This window comes from Acanthochromis polyacanthus, chromosome 1 (genome assembly GCF_021347895.1).
Source record: "Acanthochromis polyacanthus isolate Apoly-LR-REF ecotype Palm Island chromosome 1, KAUST_Apoly_ChrSc, whole genome shotgun sequence".
NCBI classification, from domain to species: Eukaryota; Metazoa; Chordata; class Actinopteri; family Pomacentridae; genus Acanthochromis; species Acanthochromis polyacanthus.
Genome location: NC_067113.1, coordinates 8,478,744 through 8,496,324, shown reverse-complemented (window position 1 = coordinate 8,496,324; position 17,581 = coordinate 8,478,744). Strand labels below are relative to the sequence as shown.

At 40.0% G+C, this 17,581-nt stretch overlaps 1 protein-coding gene across 3 annotated transcripts in view; it reads right to left on the bottom strand.

Annotated features, from left to right (window-relative positions):
- The window catches only part of alk (ALK receptor tyrosine kinase), a 509,166-nt gene that overhangs the window by 199,490 nt on the left and 292,095 nt on the right, over nucleotides 1-17,581 (bottom strand). For all 3 annotated transcript variants that reach the window (XM_051948169.1, XM_051948170.1, XM_051948172.1), the window contains exon 4: nucleotides 1,068-1,272. In XM_051948169.1, coding sequence (XP_051804129.1) covers nucleotides 1,068-1,272 — 205 coding nt within the window. The remainder of the gene's footprint in view (nucleotides 1-1,067; nucleotides 1,273-17,581) is intronic.

Here is a 17,581-nt window from a genome sequence, read left to right as displayed (position 1 = left end):
TCACCACTGTCTTGCATTAACCCTGAGATGCATAAGTGGGTCAAAATGAGCCCGTGAGGTCGTTATCTTGCAATATCTTTGGAATGAAAAGTTCTCTCATTTCATATTCCAAGTATTCATTCCAAATGCATGTTGTAGATATTATTCCATTTAAAATAGTTACCTTTTATACTTCTTAAGAAAATATAATATTTAAAATACTACCCCAAGCTTTCATAAGCGTGTCAAAAATCACCCGCATTCTTTTTCCATAGAATCTCATGGAGACCTGCAATTCCTCTCAGTTGTGACTGTCAGGAATATATTTACTCTATACCACAGACACTATATCAGAAGTCTCACCAATCATTATTTTTACACAGCAAGACCTGATACATGTTAGTATTATCTACATTACCTCAGAAAAAATTATGCCATCAAATTGATATTTTTCAACACACTTGCACAGTCATGGCTCTTGTGTGAAATAGTATGTGTTATTATTATAATGCATCATAAGATGAACCTGCTTTACTTCCCTCCTACTCGGAGGGACAGCGAGTAGCAACAGTTGGAGGAAAAGAGTGGAAAAATGTCTACAAAATTCATGCTGACATTCTACTATTGCTGTTCTGTGTAATCTTTTTGCAATTTTTCAAAAAAAATTGTTCAAAATCTGTTAAAAAGTGAAAAATAAATGTATTTCATTCATCATGGAATCACTTTTGTGTGGACCAAAACATAATGCAGACAATAATACAAATGATTATTCTTAGCCAAAATGACATAAAAACACATTGATTCTTATACAGGTCATTTTATGAAAGAGTGCAGGGTCCAATCACTTGTGCATCTTTGGGTTAAAAAATTTGTAAAATTATAAGCTGAAAAATAACTAAAGCTGCAGAAATGATAGATGGAGTGGAGTAGAAAGTAGAGCATTTCCCTCTCAAATGTCATAGGGTGGGGTGGAAGGAAAAAGTAGCATAAAATAAATATGCTGAACTAAAATGCCTCAGAATTGCACTTAAGTACAGTAGAGAAGTAAATCCACTTAGTTACTTTCATTACAGAAAGTAATTACTTACCCTGTGATGCGTGGCAGAGTGTCAGTGGAGAACAGAGCGTGAGGTGGCTTGTCCCGCTCTATGAGCCAAATGGTGTACTGCCCACTTCGCCTGGGATGGAAGAACACCGCCATGCCCAGACTGCAGGGGCCCTGGCCTCTCCACAGCCAAGGACTCAGCACCCAGGGGCCCCCAAAGGCTGAACTGTTCACCCAGAGGAACTGACCTGAGGGAGAGAGGAAAAACCAAACTAGTGGCACGAACAAGGCGTACGAATGAGAAACAGAACACCGTGTCGCTACATGCTGATCCACAGCAGCAAAAACTCTTAAAAGGGACCAGAAATTCTAATCTCAAAACATGATGTGCTGTTACAATATGTACAGAATCGCAATGAGTGATGGGCGGTGGTACGAGATCATTTTAAGGCGGATGGATGAGAGTAGCACTTGATGAAAATGCATGAAATAAAGCTGCTTTGGAAATGAGCAGTCAATGACACCCTGAGCACAAAAAAGTGTAGCGGGTGAGAAATCAAAGCACACTTTTTGGAGCTTTGATATGGAGTCCCATTTTAATTTGAAACCTATTGCACTCACTCTAGCAGGAAGTTCATCAGAAGCTGAAAGTTCTGGATGTGTGTGTGTGTGTGTGTGTGTGTGTGTGTGTGTGTGTGTGTGTGTGTATGTGTATGTGTGTGTGTGTGTGTGTGTGTGTGTGTGAGATCAGGTGGTGGCTATGGTTGTGGGGCCCTAATGTCCTCACAACCATAGGAAAACCAAAAGAAATGTCATTTAAACTTGTGGGGACCTCATTTGGGTCCCCACAAGTTTAAACAGTGTTTTCTTGGCCATGTTGTTGTTACTAAAAAAAGCAAAAGTGCAAAAACGTTTCTTTAGGGTTCGGCATTGTTTTGGTCTGGGTTAAGGTTAGGGTTAGGGTAAGGGTTAGGGGTTAGATATGAATGGGAGTCAATGGTAGATCCCCACAAGGATAGGAAAACACAGTGTGTGTGTGTGTGTGTGTGTGTGTGTGTGTGTGTGCTCTTGTACTTGCTACATTGTGAGAACCATTTTCTGCATTTAACTATCAAAGTGAGGACATTTTTACAAAGTGAGGACATTTTGGCCGGTCCTCACTTTGAAACAGCCATGTTTGAGGGTGAAGACTTGTTTTTAGAGAACAGGTATGAATTGAGGTTTGGTTAGGGTTAGGGTAAGAATTAAGTTTAGGCAATCAGTTGTGATGGTTAAGGTTAGGGTAAGGCTCTAGGAAATGCATTACGCCTATGGATGTCCTCACTAAGATAGAAGTACAAACGTGTGTGTGTGTGTGTGTGTGTGTGTGTGTGTGTGTGTGTGTGTGTGTGTGTGTGTGTGTGTGTGTGTGTGTGTGTGTGTGTGTGTGTGTGTCAGGGAAGCACAAGGAATCTCAACTTGAGAGGAGGAAAGTCCAATTTTAATATGGTCAGTTAAGGAAAGTATTGTTGATTGAAGGGGATCTATAGAAAGCAGAGCAAAAATCTCACAGGATAATTGATTTTATATTATTCACAAGAGACGCTTGGGCTTCCCCTGATGTCGCTGTTTGTTTTATTTGCGAGTGCAGGGGTCATGAGAGGAACGCTCACTGCTGCAGATGGAGTCATAGAAATGAATCTGGATTTTTTTTTTATTTTTTTTTAACAGAGGGTTCATGCATTTCTCTTCTTTCCTTTTTCAGATTGCTTCCATCTCTGAGCAGCACTCTTGCCTCTGGATAATCGCAGTTCCAGCTTCCCAGGGGTCAGATTGTATTAAAGTTCCTCTAACTGGGACACACGTGTCTCCTTGTGTATGTCAGCCAGTGCACTTCAGCAGCCTTTTGCCATTAGTGCTCGATGCAATTTGTATGTTGGAACTTGCAAAACAGAGAAAAGATGGAAAAAATGCAGCTGTGTAAAGTCTTGCATAGCCACAAGGCAGGACTACAATATCTGTCAATACAAATACACTCTGTAATATCAATATTATATCTATATACAGTGAGTTACCAAAGACCACTAGTGAACATTTATAGTTTACAGTAGTTTAAAATACATCATTTTTTTTTCATTCCAAATGATATCAATTTAACAATTTGAATGGAAAAGAACAGTCTGTGAAAACATTCCTGAATTTTAGAATCCCTTTTGCTTTAATGACAGCAGAACCTCAACCTGCAGGGACTCCACAAGGTTGTTAAACCCTGATAAGCCATGTTATTCCACTATTATGTATCAAATACCTTCTTGTCAGGAATGTTTGTCAGCTTTCAGGTGTCTCATACATGTTTAATGTAGCTGAGGTCAGGCAACTGTGGAGGAAAATCCATGACAGTCAGCACTCCTTGGCCTTCAGAGCTTTGAGGTGTTTTGGGCTCATTATCCTGCTGCACTATGAATCCTTCTTCACAAAGGTGCAAACTAGAGGGTGGAGCATCTCTCTAAAGAAAAGAATGCTGCCTCTTCTTGACTGGGGTATAGTGGAAGTAAGTGGTGTCCAAACCCAGAGTAGCAAACCCTCCAGAACTGAATAATTCCAGCAGTATGTTTGAGTGTGGGTTGGATCTGCTGCGGTAACATCCTCTCTCCTGTTGGTCTCCTTACATTCAGCCTTCTGGTACTGCCACTAATCTGTAACTGAGATTCACCAGTAAATAGATCTTCCATTCACTGTGAAATGCTGCTCTGTCTTTGCCCACCCCAAGGCTTTGACCTTGTTTCAATTCCTGAGAAGTGGTTCAGAGAAGCTACTTGTCCTCTGAGATACTACTAGAGAGCTTTCTTTGGAAAGAACTTTTTCTGAGTTCCTTATTTAGTAAGGAACTCAGAAAAAAACTGTGCTCACTTTACTCAGTGAGCACAGTTTGATGTTGTGTTCACTTTTAAACTGTCTATCCTGCTAAACAATGGATCCAGTTTCCACCAAGAGTGGTTTGACTATGCAGGACATTAAAATAAGAAAAGCACTCAGAGAGCACAGTACTCCACCAGGGCTGCTCAGTCATTGTATGACTTCCGACAGATAAAATCATTAAACAATTCGTGATCTGCAGCGGAAGATTTGTAATAGGATCAGAATCCCCCTTTTATGCTTCCCTCATAACCAGTGTATTCTCTTAACCTGTTAGGGAGCTGAAAAGCTGGAGAATTTGCAAGTTTTCAAATTGGAAAGCCTCATTTGCCCTTCCTTCCACATTTGCATGCTTCTTACACAGAGGGTCCAGACGATTTGGCAAGGACGGTACGAAAGCTTACAGGTTTTCAGGCAATGCGGACAGGCACGCATTTTCTACGCACCCAGCATCCATTTGGTCTAAAAGTCTTAAGACCTAGACTGGAAGGGCTTTAGGCCTGAAGGCAGAAACTTATTAACTCTTGTTTTCCAGTCCCAACAAGATGAAGAAATACTTGCTTGGGAGCAATTACCGGCCGGGTACAAATTATAATGGCTGCAAACTGCAAAGGAAAGACTGTAATTCCATTAGTAGATTTCTGCCTGAGCTTCACCTGTAAATGCTGCTGCCTAACAGAGCTTGATGCCCTCATTTACTGCATTACAAGGTCTGCTACAACTGATTGTCTGCGACAATTTGCATAGTGCATCTTGATCACCAGTGGGAGGTTAAGCAGTACAGACAAAGATGATGACTCAACTGCATAAAAACACATCATCAAGAAAAAGCTGGAATGCTGTGGATGACCAGTTCCTTTGCATTAGCTTTCTTGCTCATAATGATGACCTCTGAGGATCTGCTGGAGGTGTGCCCATACTATAACCTGATCTCTCCTGCACAGTTTTTAATGGAGGAGATGTTGACTAGAACCATTACATTATTCTGCTACCTTCAAAAGTCACTACTGTGCAGATTTTTTTTCCTTTCTTTTAACCCACTCCAGCTCTTGTACTCCACACAACCTGTTTTTCTGAAGTGCATGGACTTGTTGGAGGCATTTTCTCATTTATCTGTGAAGTTCAGACTTAGTGACACCAGCTTAATCAACAGTGTTTATAAAATGGTACTTGATTGCAGCCTCTCAGAGGAGGAAGACAAGCCCAAAAAGCAGGAGCAGCAACTAAAGTGATAGTTGTAAAATTGTATCATTGAATCAAGCTAGTAAACACCTTTCTCGATCTCTGTGCAGTTACAGATTCAATCAGCTGGGGCTCTTGTCAACATAGCATACAAAATCAGGCCAACTGTGGCGAGAACAGAATTCCCTTAGATAATAAAATTGGAGCTAAAGACCTGAGAGAAGAAGGAAAACAAACCATTCAAATTGTATTCTCTGCCAAATCCTCTTATAGCATAATGCATTTACCCAGGGCCAGCACAAGCTTTCTGGGGTCCCAACAATTTGACTGCCACACATTTTAATTTACAATCCATTCATTCGCTCAACACAGTGGCACTGCTTCCAGTGTAGAAAAACAGCGTTAAAGTACGTTCTACATGCTGATAAGAAGCCATCTTGTAGTTTTCTTCTCTGAAAAGGTTTACTGCCACGGTGATTTCAGCTTTAAAGCTGCTGTTTGGGGAGCATTTTAATGGTGAAGAGGAAAAACTTGTCAACCTTGAAGAGAATTAGTAGAATTCCTCTCTGGTGGATTTAAGACTATAGAGTTTAATGGAGGTAACAATCAGATCAACATATTTAAACCAGTGTGAAATACAGACTATACATCATACATTAAACTTGTCTAAACGTTTCTGTCATGTATCTTGCAGCAAAAAGATGCAATCAAAGCAGCACTATCATTATAATTATCAGTTTTGGTGTAACCAATCCAGTCCATAGGGCTGGCCACAATTACAAAGGTTGGTATGACTTGCTTGGTTAAAGACACATTCAGCAGTCAGTAAAAACAACTGAAACCATGGAAACAGTCAAAACATGTCTCCTCACTGAGCCATTAGGAACAAGGCTGTTACATAATTTGGTAAATGGATTTCCATGACTCCTCTGCATATCAATGACCTCTCATGAATGCATCAATTAAACACAATAATTCCCACTTAGATTTACATGGAGCAGAACAGTGCCAGCTCACTGTTATGATATCATCACATCAGGTTATTTCTTGAACTTCAGCTGACCAAAAAAAATTTTTTACACACATTTGAATAGTTTGCACTGTGGGAGTTGTCAGTGCACTGAGAATCACTTTGAATATTTGACATGAACCATTGTATTGATATGAGAAAAATATCGCGATTAATGTTGTGATATGGGCTGCACAGTGGCTCGGTGGTTAGCACTTTTGCCTTGCAGTTAGAAGACCCCGGTTCACGTGCCGGTCTTCCCGGGATCTTTCTGCATGGATTTTGTATGTTCTCCCTGTGCATGTGTGGATTTTCTCTGAGTTCTCGAGCTTCCTCCCACAGTCCAAAAACATGCTGAGGTTAATTGGTGATTCTAAACTGACTGTAGGTGTGAATGTGAGTGTGATTATTTGTCAGTATGTGAAGCCCTGTGATAGACTGGCAACCTGTCCAGGGTCTCCCCACCTTCACCCCAAGTCGACTGGGATGGGCTCTAGCACCCCCACAACCCTACTGAGGATTAAGCTGTGTCTAGATAATGGATGGATGCTGTGATATTGTTTTCTGACATGTTACCAGGTTCACACAGTAGAACTTCCATCTATCCATTATCTATATACTGCTTAGTTCTCTGTTGGGTCACAGGGGGGCTGGAGTCTATCCCAGCTGATTTAGGATGAAGGCAGAGGATAACTTGGACAGGTAAGTACAGTGCCTTGCAAAAGTATTCGGCCCCCTTGAACTTTTCAACCTTTCGCCACATTTCAGGCTTCAAACATAAAGATATAAAATTTTAATTTTTCGTCAAGAATCAACAACAATTGGGACACAATCGTGAAGTGGAATGAAATTTATTGGATATTTTATACTTTTTTAACAAATAAAAAAACTGAAAAGTGGGGTGTGCAATATTATTCGGCCCCTTTACTTTCAGTGCAGCAAACTCACTCCAGAAGTTCAGTGAGGATCTCTGAATGATCCAATGTTGTCCTAAATGACTGATGATGATAAATAGAATCCACCTGTGTGTAATCAAGTCTCCGTATAAATGCACCTGCTCTGTGATAGTCTCAGGGTTCTGTTTAAAGTGCAGAGAGCATCATGAAGACCAAGGAACACACCAGGCAGGTCCCAGATACTGTTGTGGAGAAGTTTAAAGCCGGATTTGGATACAAAAAGATTTCCCAAGCTTTAAACATCTCAAGGAGCACTGTGCAAGCAATCATATTGAAATGGAAGGAGTATCAGACCACTGCAAATCTACCAAGACCTGGCCGTCCCTCTAAACTTTCACCTCCAACAAGGAGAAGACTGATCAGAGATGCAGCCAAGAGGCCCATGATCACTCTGGATGAACTGCAGAGATCTACAGCTGAGGTGGGAGAGTCTGTCCATAGGACAACAATCAGTCGTACACTGCACAAATCTGGCCTTTATGGAAGAGTGGCAAGAAGAAAGCCATTTCTCAAAGATATCCATAAAAAGTCTCGTTTGAAGTTTGCCACAAGCCACCTGGGAGACACACCAAACATGTGGAAGAAGGTGCTCTGGTCAGATGAAACCAAAATCCAACTTTTTGGCCACAATGCAAAACCATATGTTTGGCGTAAAAGCAACACAGCTCATCACCCTGAACACACCATCCCCACTGTCAAACATGGTGGTGGCAGCCTCATGGTTTAGGCCTGCTTTTCTTCAGCAGGGACAGGGAAGATGGTTAAAACTGATGGGAAGATGAATGGAGCCAAATACAGGACCATTCTGGAAGAAAACCTGTTGGAGTCTGCAAAAGACCTGAGACTGGGACGGAGATTTATCTTCCAACAGGACAATGATCCAAAACATAAAGCCAAATCTACAATGGAATGGTTCACAAATAAACGTATCCAGGTGTTAGAATGGCCAAGTCAAAGTCCAGACCTGAATCCAATTGAGAATCTGTGGGCAGAGCTGAAGACTGCTGTTCACAAACGCTCTCCATCCAACCTCACTGAGCTCGAGCTGTTTTGCAAGGAAGAATGGGCAAGAATTTCAGTCTCTCGATGTGCAAAACTGATAGAGACATACCCCAAGCGACTTGCAGCTGTAATTGCAGCAAAAGGTGGCGCTACAAAGTGTTAATGCAAGGGGGCCGAATAATATTGCACGCCCCACTTTTCAGGTTTTTATTTGTTAAAAAAGTTTAAAATATCCAATAAATTTCGTTCCACTTCACGATTGTGTCCCACTTGTTGATTCTTGACAAAAAATTAGAATTTTATATCTTTATGTTTGAAGCCTGAAATGTGGTGAAAGGTTGAAAAGTTCAAGGGGGCTGAATACTTTCACAAGGCACTGTAGTTCACTACAGGGCCACACATACTGTAGAAACAGACATCCAAGCATACTCACATTCACACTGACGGACAATTTAGAATCACTACTGTGTGTGGAGTTTGCAGGGAGAACACACAAACTCCACACAGAAAGACCCCAGGCTGGGAACCAAACCCAGGACCTTGTAGTTGTGAGTCAGCAGTGCTACAGTATAATCTGAATACTAGAAAAAGACACTGTACAGTCACACCTTTAAAACCTCCTGCTATTACTGTGTAGATGTCGCCAAGAGAGCTCAGTACCTCTGTTGATGACCTTACAAAGTGTCGATCGGATGATGATGTCTGTGGAGGTTCATGGCCAGGTCAACACTTAGCTCCCCCTGCTGGCAGAGGATGCTGCTATTGGAGGGTGTAGCTGCCATCAGGGATGTGACTGATCTACAACAACGGTTAGGTGGTGGGTGCATGTGTTGAAGTAACACCTTCATAAATGGTAAGACCAAAGTTTTCCAAGCAGAACATTGAGTTATAAAAGGCAATCAATGTTATTTACTCTACCTACCATGGCTTTAATGTTAGGGCTGATCATAATGATCACTGGGCAAGTAAACATCGTCAACCAGTCAGTGCAATGAGTCCGACTCCACTTGTTCATACAAAGCTATCTATTAATGACAGTTCACTACAATATACAGATAGAAGTAATATCCACTATTAATGTTCTCACAAGGATGTTGGTGAGCTATTTAATCAGGAGATCTCTTTTAATAATGCACAGTTTGTAGGGGAAGCAAGACAAAGTGTGCACAAGAAATGAAGTGACAGCTGCATTTCCTAAGGTCTAACTGAAGCCAAAATGTTACAATAAATAAAATAACTCTCTCATCTTTCCGATAAAGCAAACATTAGATGAAGGCTACTTTCATTGGCCATTGTGCAAACAGTGAATCCTCTCACAGTGGTACTGCTGTCAGGTTTAAATTACCTGACAAATACTTCAATGCCTTAGGTAGTAGCATGCTACTGCACAATGAGTGGAATTAGACAAGAAAACAATGAATAGTGTGAGATAATAATAAAGAAAAATAACCTTTATTGGAGACCAGACAGTGCTCACATATGCTTCCCATTGTGATTGCAATTCATGTGTAAAAATGCATGCAGGCGCGTATTAAACAATGTACTGTTTTGCATTATTTCTATTTTTTGTCTGGCTCTGCTTTAAAATGAAGTAGCGTATTGTGACAAGGCAGTGGAGGCAGAGAGGCTGTACAGGTCATGGTCTGTTGTGAATGGCCTGCTGATGAGAATGGAACTGAATAACAGAGACGGGAAACTTTGGCAAATATGCAATTCACTTTGATTCTGGTTCTGTGTCATAACTTGATTCTCTACTCAAACTGTTTTTCATTTGATAAGGCACTATATTTTTACTTTTACTCCAGCTCATGGGTGCAGAACCACTGACTCCTGCCACTGTTCACAGAGCAGCAAATGAAACATAACTGACAGCTAAGCTAAATGTTTTTGATGAGGTCCACTGTCTGACCAAGAAAAAAGGAAAAACAGCAGAAAGTGCACGGCTTTTTTGCCATTATTACTTTACCAAGGAACAGAGTTATGTGACAATTGCTGTACGTTTGTCTGTCTGTCTGTCTGTCTGTTTGTGTGTGAGCAATTTTACTCAAAAATGGACAAATGGATTTGGATGAAATTTTGAGGGAAGGTCAGAAATGACACAAGGACCAACTGATTAGATTTTGGCAGTGATGTGGCTTATAGTCTGGCTTCACGGGTTTGTTCAAGATTTCTGTATCATTATGAGATAGCAGCAGTGTCACCGTAACTAGGACAGCAAGTGAACACTATGTCAACTACCTGCTGACGATCACATGATTGCGATCCTAGTACAAATCGACTGGTGTGGACTTCTCAGGACTTATCTGTTGGAAATGATACAAGGAACAACTGATTAAATTGTGGGGGTGTTTCTGAGTCCCATCTATTCCGTCCGCCTGCTACATATTTAGGTGACGCAATTCGGTGTCCATACATAACACACACATGCATAACACACGTCTGTGCTCAGCACAAGGTCATTTTGTCTGTGGGTACATCTATGGTGTCGTGATTTCTGCCACAAATTTTTCTCAGCCGTTGGAAATGATACGAGTGAGCAGCCTTGGCGGAGTAGTGCTCTCTCTGAGTGCTTTTCCTGTTTTATTTGCTGCAGTTAAGTGGTTACTTAAGTGGACTGTGTTAATTTGGAAACATCTTACAGCCATCTTTCTGCATGAAAATGATGAAATAAAAGTGATATTTTATGATCACTGATCAACATCTGTGGTTCAGCAGTTTTAAAAGAAGAAGATTTATGTCTCCAGCAGTGGAAAACAGCCCCTTAATGCAGGGTGTTTGTAACATAACAGATCACATAGTCCGAGTTATTGCATTCTTCCCACTGGAGTTGGCTAAAGTTTTGAAGTGCTGTAGTGTGTATTGGCTGGCTAGACTCATTTGTTAGTGCTGCAATGTGGTGCTCTGCTAATGTTTGTCTGTTTGTAATGGGGCATGCTGGCACAAAATGCTTCATTTTTGCTTGTGAAGCTAATTATTAAGTTTTTAAATCCAAAAGCTTGCAGAATGTAGAGAATTTGTAATTGTTACTGCCTTGTCATCCAGTGTGACAATACATAATCCAGCCCTGCACATTTGTAGTATGGACAAATAAATGTTCCTTTTTCTCTCCCAGTATCAGCTAGGATACGCTTCAGTATCCCCACGTCCCTCTACACGATAAAGCAGGAACAGAAAAAATCTGATTGGACAAATGAACATGAATTTCAAGACCACAAGCACGTAAAAGAGAGATTATTCCGTGATATAAGAATGGCGTGAGGGACAAAACATGAGTCTATTTCATTATATCTGCATTCCATGATTGTGTCTAGTTTTTAATTTCATTTAATTCAATGTATTGAATCTTTTATCTTTAATTTTATATATTACTCCACCAAGGAATGCAGAGAAATTATGAGATGATCAGCAATGGTTTGTCTGTCTGTCTGTCTGTCTGTCTGTCTGTCTGTCAGCAATATCACTCAAAAACGGTCTGATGGATTTGGATGAAATTTTCAGGGAAGGTCAGAAATGACACAAGGACCAAGTGATTTTGGCAGTGATGCGGCTTATAGTCTGGATCTATGGACTTGTTAAAGATTTTGGTATCGTTGCGAGTTAGCGGCATGGCGTCACTGTAACCATGACAACAAGAGAACACTACATCAGCTGCCTGCACACGATCACATGATTGTGATCCTGCTACAAAATGACCACTGCGGACTTGTCAGGACTTATCCGTCACAAATCATACAACAGTTGAGCAGCCTTCGTGGAGTACTGCGCTCTCTGAGTGCTTTACTTGTTTGACTACATAGCCCCTTGAGATTAAAATCTGTTTTTAAGCGAGACCTGGCCCAGAAGACACATCACTGTAAAATTACAAAAGATTAGCATGACATAAGTATTACACGCTAATACAACCAAGGGGATTAAAATACACAAAACAAAATTGAATTCTGGAACGGCGATTGCACTTGATAAAGAAAATAGCACACGCCTTTTGCTACAGATGCCTTCCACTGTCAAGACCCCTTTCATACCTTTTGTTGTCTGCCTTTGATTCAATTACCTTTTGTTCCTTGTTGTATTACCTTCTGTTGCTGATTAGCAATCATGCACAGACTTACCAATATTCACCCTTGTATTTAAATACGGCCCCTTCCCCACCCTTTGACCCACTCTCTGACGTTCGTAGTAACATGGGGACTCTGCAAATGTTCTTGGTTGGCTTACCTGCTCTGTGTTAGTAAGCCCACCGTATTACCGAAATATCAATAAACATTCCACTCCAGCAAACTTCGAAGGACTGACAGTGAAATTTCTTCAACACACTCTTCAGTTACACGTCTTTTAAGTCTGCTACTGCGACAACATGACGATCCGTAATGTGTTCTGAGGGTTAATCCAGGACCAGTGAGCAAAATAAGGCCGCTCTACCAAGTTCAGAGCAAATCCTGAGCTCTCTGTATAGTATCCATTTAGATGAGTGAAAAATCACGACAGCTGTTGGTAAGTGATAGAAAATTACACAAATAAAAAGGGAGTTTACCCCTTATTGCTTCATAAATAAAAATCAGCCAGTGCTGCTGTCTCTTTAGGCTTAATAAAAAGGCCAAGAAACCAGATTAAAAAGTGCACAGTGGTGTGTCCTGGACAATGAGTGGGATATAGATCGAGCTACGACACACTCAGTGAAGGCAGCAGCATGCTTAGAGAAAATGTCCCCCAAGTTTCTACTTGATTGCTTTGTAATCACTAGTATTTATGTCTGAATGGCTGTGTTTGCATTATCTTGCCCTTCAATTATTAAAATCCAAACAGGACCTGGTTTAATGATAGTAATGCATTAAGCAACTAAAGAAATCTGTAGTGTTCCTCACATGCCAGGTAACCATACCTGTAGGTATTTACCACTAATACCTACAGCATCTATCCTATACCTTCAGTTTAGCTATGGCATCATCACTGCAATAGCCATTCCATTGCTTCTTTTCAAGGCGATTGCTGTTGTAGCATGTCTAGTAATAATTTTCAATAGTTTTTATGCTGACAAGACAATGTGTAAAGACAGTGAGAGTTACATAACAATGCAAAAAAGACAAAAAACTCAAGATGAATTCCTTTTTTTTCAGTAGTAATGATATCCAATGCGGACATTAATTTACCACAGGAAACAAATCTGTCAACAGAGTAGCAGATAACAGACATGCGATTGTGAAATAGAACTCCCCTTCAAAGGCACGCCTGTCTGAAAATAATTTTGACAGCAGGGAATTTGGAATGGCTCATCAGTTCAGATAAAGACTCTATTAGCAGTTATAAAATAGCCTTTTGTCTTAGCATTATGTAGAAAGTTGTTATGCTTGTGAAAACATTAATGATGCTGTTTGCGAGTATTCAAAGACAAAGCATAAACATCTGTTTGGAACAAAACATTGACAGAAATAGGAATCTTATCTGTCTGTGTTTAACATTTCAAAGGGCTTGATTTCCAAAAAACTGTCAGTGCAGTGTACATTTAGTGCTGCAAGTTTCTTACTGGAGCAATAAACATCTAAATGAAGTTGTGAATAATCCAGAACTTGCTGTACATGTCACAGGGCAGCAAAGTGATTGTTCTGCAATTTAAGGAGTTGAGATTTAATATTTGTTAAACAAAGTCCTGAAAAACGAAAGAAAGCAAAGAAAGATCCCTATGAGATTATATTTATGATTGCAGAATATTTAAGTTACAATTTGATGAAAAGAGCAGGAGTTGAGGGTCATGTTGGATATGTTCATCCCATTACACTATATGTATTATACTGAAGGTGAGCTAGTAACAACACAATACGAATACAGGTACTACTACTGCCTTTGCTTTCTCTGTAGTATTTTTTAAACCGCTGCACCACAAATCATAATTATTTCAAGATACTTCTGTATTAGATACACTACCATTCAAAAGTTTGGGGTCACTTAGAAATGTCCTTAATTTTTCAAGAAAAGCATTTTTTTCTATGAAGATAACATTAAATGAATCAGAAATCCAGTGTAGACATTGTTAATGTGGTAAATGACTATTGTAGTTGTAAACAGCTGATTTTTAATGGAATATCTCCATAGAGGTACAGAGGAACATTTCCAGCAACCATCACTCCTGTGTTCTAATGCTACATTGTGTTAGCTAATGGTGTTGAAAGGCTAGTTGATGATTAGAAAACTCTTGTGGAGTTATGTTAGCACATGAATGAAAGTGTGAGTTTTCATGGAAAACATGAAATTGTCTGAGTGACCCCAAACTTTTGAATGTTCATGTACATGTACATGAACATGAAACACCTTTGGTAAAGTTAAATTTTAACCCGATAAGACAACAATTCCAATCCCCAACCCAACAAAATTAGTCTCACTGCAGCCACATCAGTTCATTTGCTGATGATGCCTTCAGCAGCTTCCATCCAGTCAGTCCACTATTTATTAATTAATTCTCTTGAAAAGTTCTGAACACAAAACAGCAGATCAAAAGAACAGTAGGGCCATGGGTTTATCTTTTAAATGCAAGTTATCTTTAGAGATTAGCAATTGCATCTCTGTCAGAAGAATTTTGAATGATTCTGCGGGCCAAATAACAAACATATTAATGACTTCACTGTGCCAGATTTAAAGATCCTACTGTAATGGACTGATTAAACCAGAACTGTTTCATTCTCAAAGACATCCTATTGTGCTGGAAAAATTATTTGCACCTTTGCACAAAGTGATATGGAGTATATTGTGTATTTTGAAGAAGTAAATTCTATTGCCAGCAGCACACTGGCTCTTACACTCATTTAAGCAATGCTCTAAGAGGCAATTGTTCCTAAAAAAAAAAAAAAAAACGAAAAAAAAAACACAAACGAATGATGTTGGATGAATATGCTGTAGGTTATGACAGTAAAAAGTATTGTTTCTATTATATATGTGTATTATACAGTCATTGATATCATAAAAAACAGAAAAATATTTAAACTTGACAACTACATAGTCATGCACAGTCCTGAGACTGTGATTGTTGCCGTTTGTCAGGCATCTTGCAGACTAACTCTTATGACGAGTAAACTACAGAGAGCAAAATAATATTCAAAGAAAGTGAAACTGAATGTCAGGACTGCAATTTTTTAAGGAGGTGAGTCATTTTTCTCATTAACAAGGATGAATGTTTCTTTTTTGGAGTCATGTCGAGAATGTTTTTGAAAATCCAAAATTTTGGGCTGTTTTACTGCATGAAACGTGATAAAACAGTTCCATTGAGCATATGCATACAACAGGTTTGACACAGAATTCCACCATTGTGGTGACTTACAGGTGTGTATTTGCTGTTTTGCCATGGACTTGCAGAAGTAGAATCCTGTGAAAGTTTGGGAGGGTCTCCATCAACAGACGTGAAAGAATCAAACCTTCATATTGGGGGGCATCATGAGAGATGGTTCTCCAGCTGAGACCCAGGGATCTAACAGTAGTCTCTACAGTGAAGGAGATCCAGTGTGTGTCACAGTTTACAGAACAGGGCTTCCATGGTGCATTCTAAGCATTGCAGGAGCACTGGAAGCAGTGTATCACTGCACAAGCTGAGTATAGAAGCTGAGCATTTCGACAGGGAATGCTGGCTAAATTTACATCAGGTATGCTTTTTGCTTTTTACACATGCAGACTCAGACCTCTTTGATCACACCTCACGTATGATAATGCATTGAGAATAATTTAATACGATGCAGTGATAAAGTGCAGTGGTATTTCGCTGGAATGCCTAAATTATCATGGGTTTTTAGCATTAAAAGGGGCATATTGTGTTCATTTTCAGCTCTATATTTTCGTCCTGGAAGTACATAAGAGCAGATTTGCATTAATCACAGTTCAAAAAGAATCCTTGTACTGGCCTTCTATGCAGCCCTTCACTTCCTCTTATATCTGAAACAAGGCATTTGTCTCTTTTAGGCACCCTTCCTTTAAAGCCCTCTTTCTTCTGACTGGCCAACATTCAGAAACCTGCTGAGGGGCAGCAGTCAGTGCTGGTGAGCTGTACTGGCCTGTTCCTCATCCACTTCTAAAGAAATTAATTTTGTCTACTTTTTCTACTTAGGTTGAATAAACCAAAGTAGAAAAATAGAAACTAGAAAAGCACTTGGAGCGCGCAGTACTCCACCAATGCTGTACCTTCCCCCATACGGCATTGTTGGAAATGCAGCATTTATTCTTTTTTTGCAGAAATGCAGCAATTGTTTATTAGTTAGTGATGATCAAAAATCATGAAACATAGAATTGTCTCCATTTAGTATAGATGTACCCACAAACAAAATTATGCTGAGCACAGGTGTGTATTATGAATGTGTACTTTGTGTACGGATACCAAAAGATGTAGCGGGTGGAAACTGATGGGACTTGGAAACACCCCAACAATTTAATCAATTGTTCCTTGTATAATTTCTCACAGATAAGTCCCAATAAGTCCACAGCAGTGGATTTGTAGTAGGATCGCAATCATGTGACTTGTCATCATGCCTACAGTGACGTTGTGCCGCTATCTGACAATGATACAGTAATCTGTAACAAATCCGTGGATCCAGACTACAATCTGGATCACTGCCAAAATCTAATCAGTTGGTCCTTGTGTCATTTCTGACCTTCCCTGAAAATTTTATCCAAATCCTTTAGTCCATTTTTGAGAAATGTTGCGAACAGACAGACAGACCGACGCCAATCGTCACATCACTCTGCTGTATTCCGCGGCGAAGTAGCAATTGCTTGTAACCTACTATTTACAGCAAATGGAGCCTGAGCTTTGGACTTTTGATGTGCTATTCGAAACTTCTGGCTATTTTTTAATATAAACAACTGACATTGTAGCATAAAACATATGACAGAAAACAAAGTAGGGTCATATTAGCTTCCAATGAGCAAATTCCAAAGACCCAAAATCAAAAAAAATATTTTATTGTTCTTCGTCTTCAATGGAAAATTCCACATACAAACTGTCCAGGGACTCACAGCTATTTTGCAAATACGAGACATGGTGAGAAAATAGAATCAGAAAGTTACGATCTTGTGAGTTGTGTAACTTTCAAAATACTCACAATAAAAAACATCCTGCAGCTACCGTCATGTTGTCTGCAGTGGCTTGTTGTCTGCGTTATTCAGCAATGCGGGCCAGTGACAGTCAGACTGACAGAATGGCAGGGAGTTAAACCAGCGGACTGACTGCTTACACTATGTCATGTCACCATGCCAAGCCAAGTAAGTAAGGAAGTCTACAGAGAGGCTTCGTAAGGATTTAACGAGGGTTAGTAGTGACTTTGGCCTAAGGGACAAAGTGTCTGGGCTGACTGATTAAGTGGCCTTGGTTATAGATGGAGCCGATACAAACACTGCCAACGGGGCTCTCCCAGATGAATGAACAATGCCATGTGTCTGCTGCTGACCTGCATCCACTTCAACAGGTGCACAGAAGTAAACACAAATGAGAATTTTCCAACATTTTCAGCTGACTGGTATTAACACAACATCAGCAGTTTC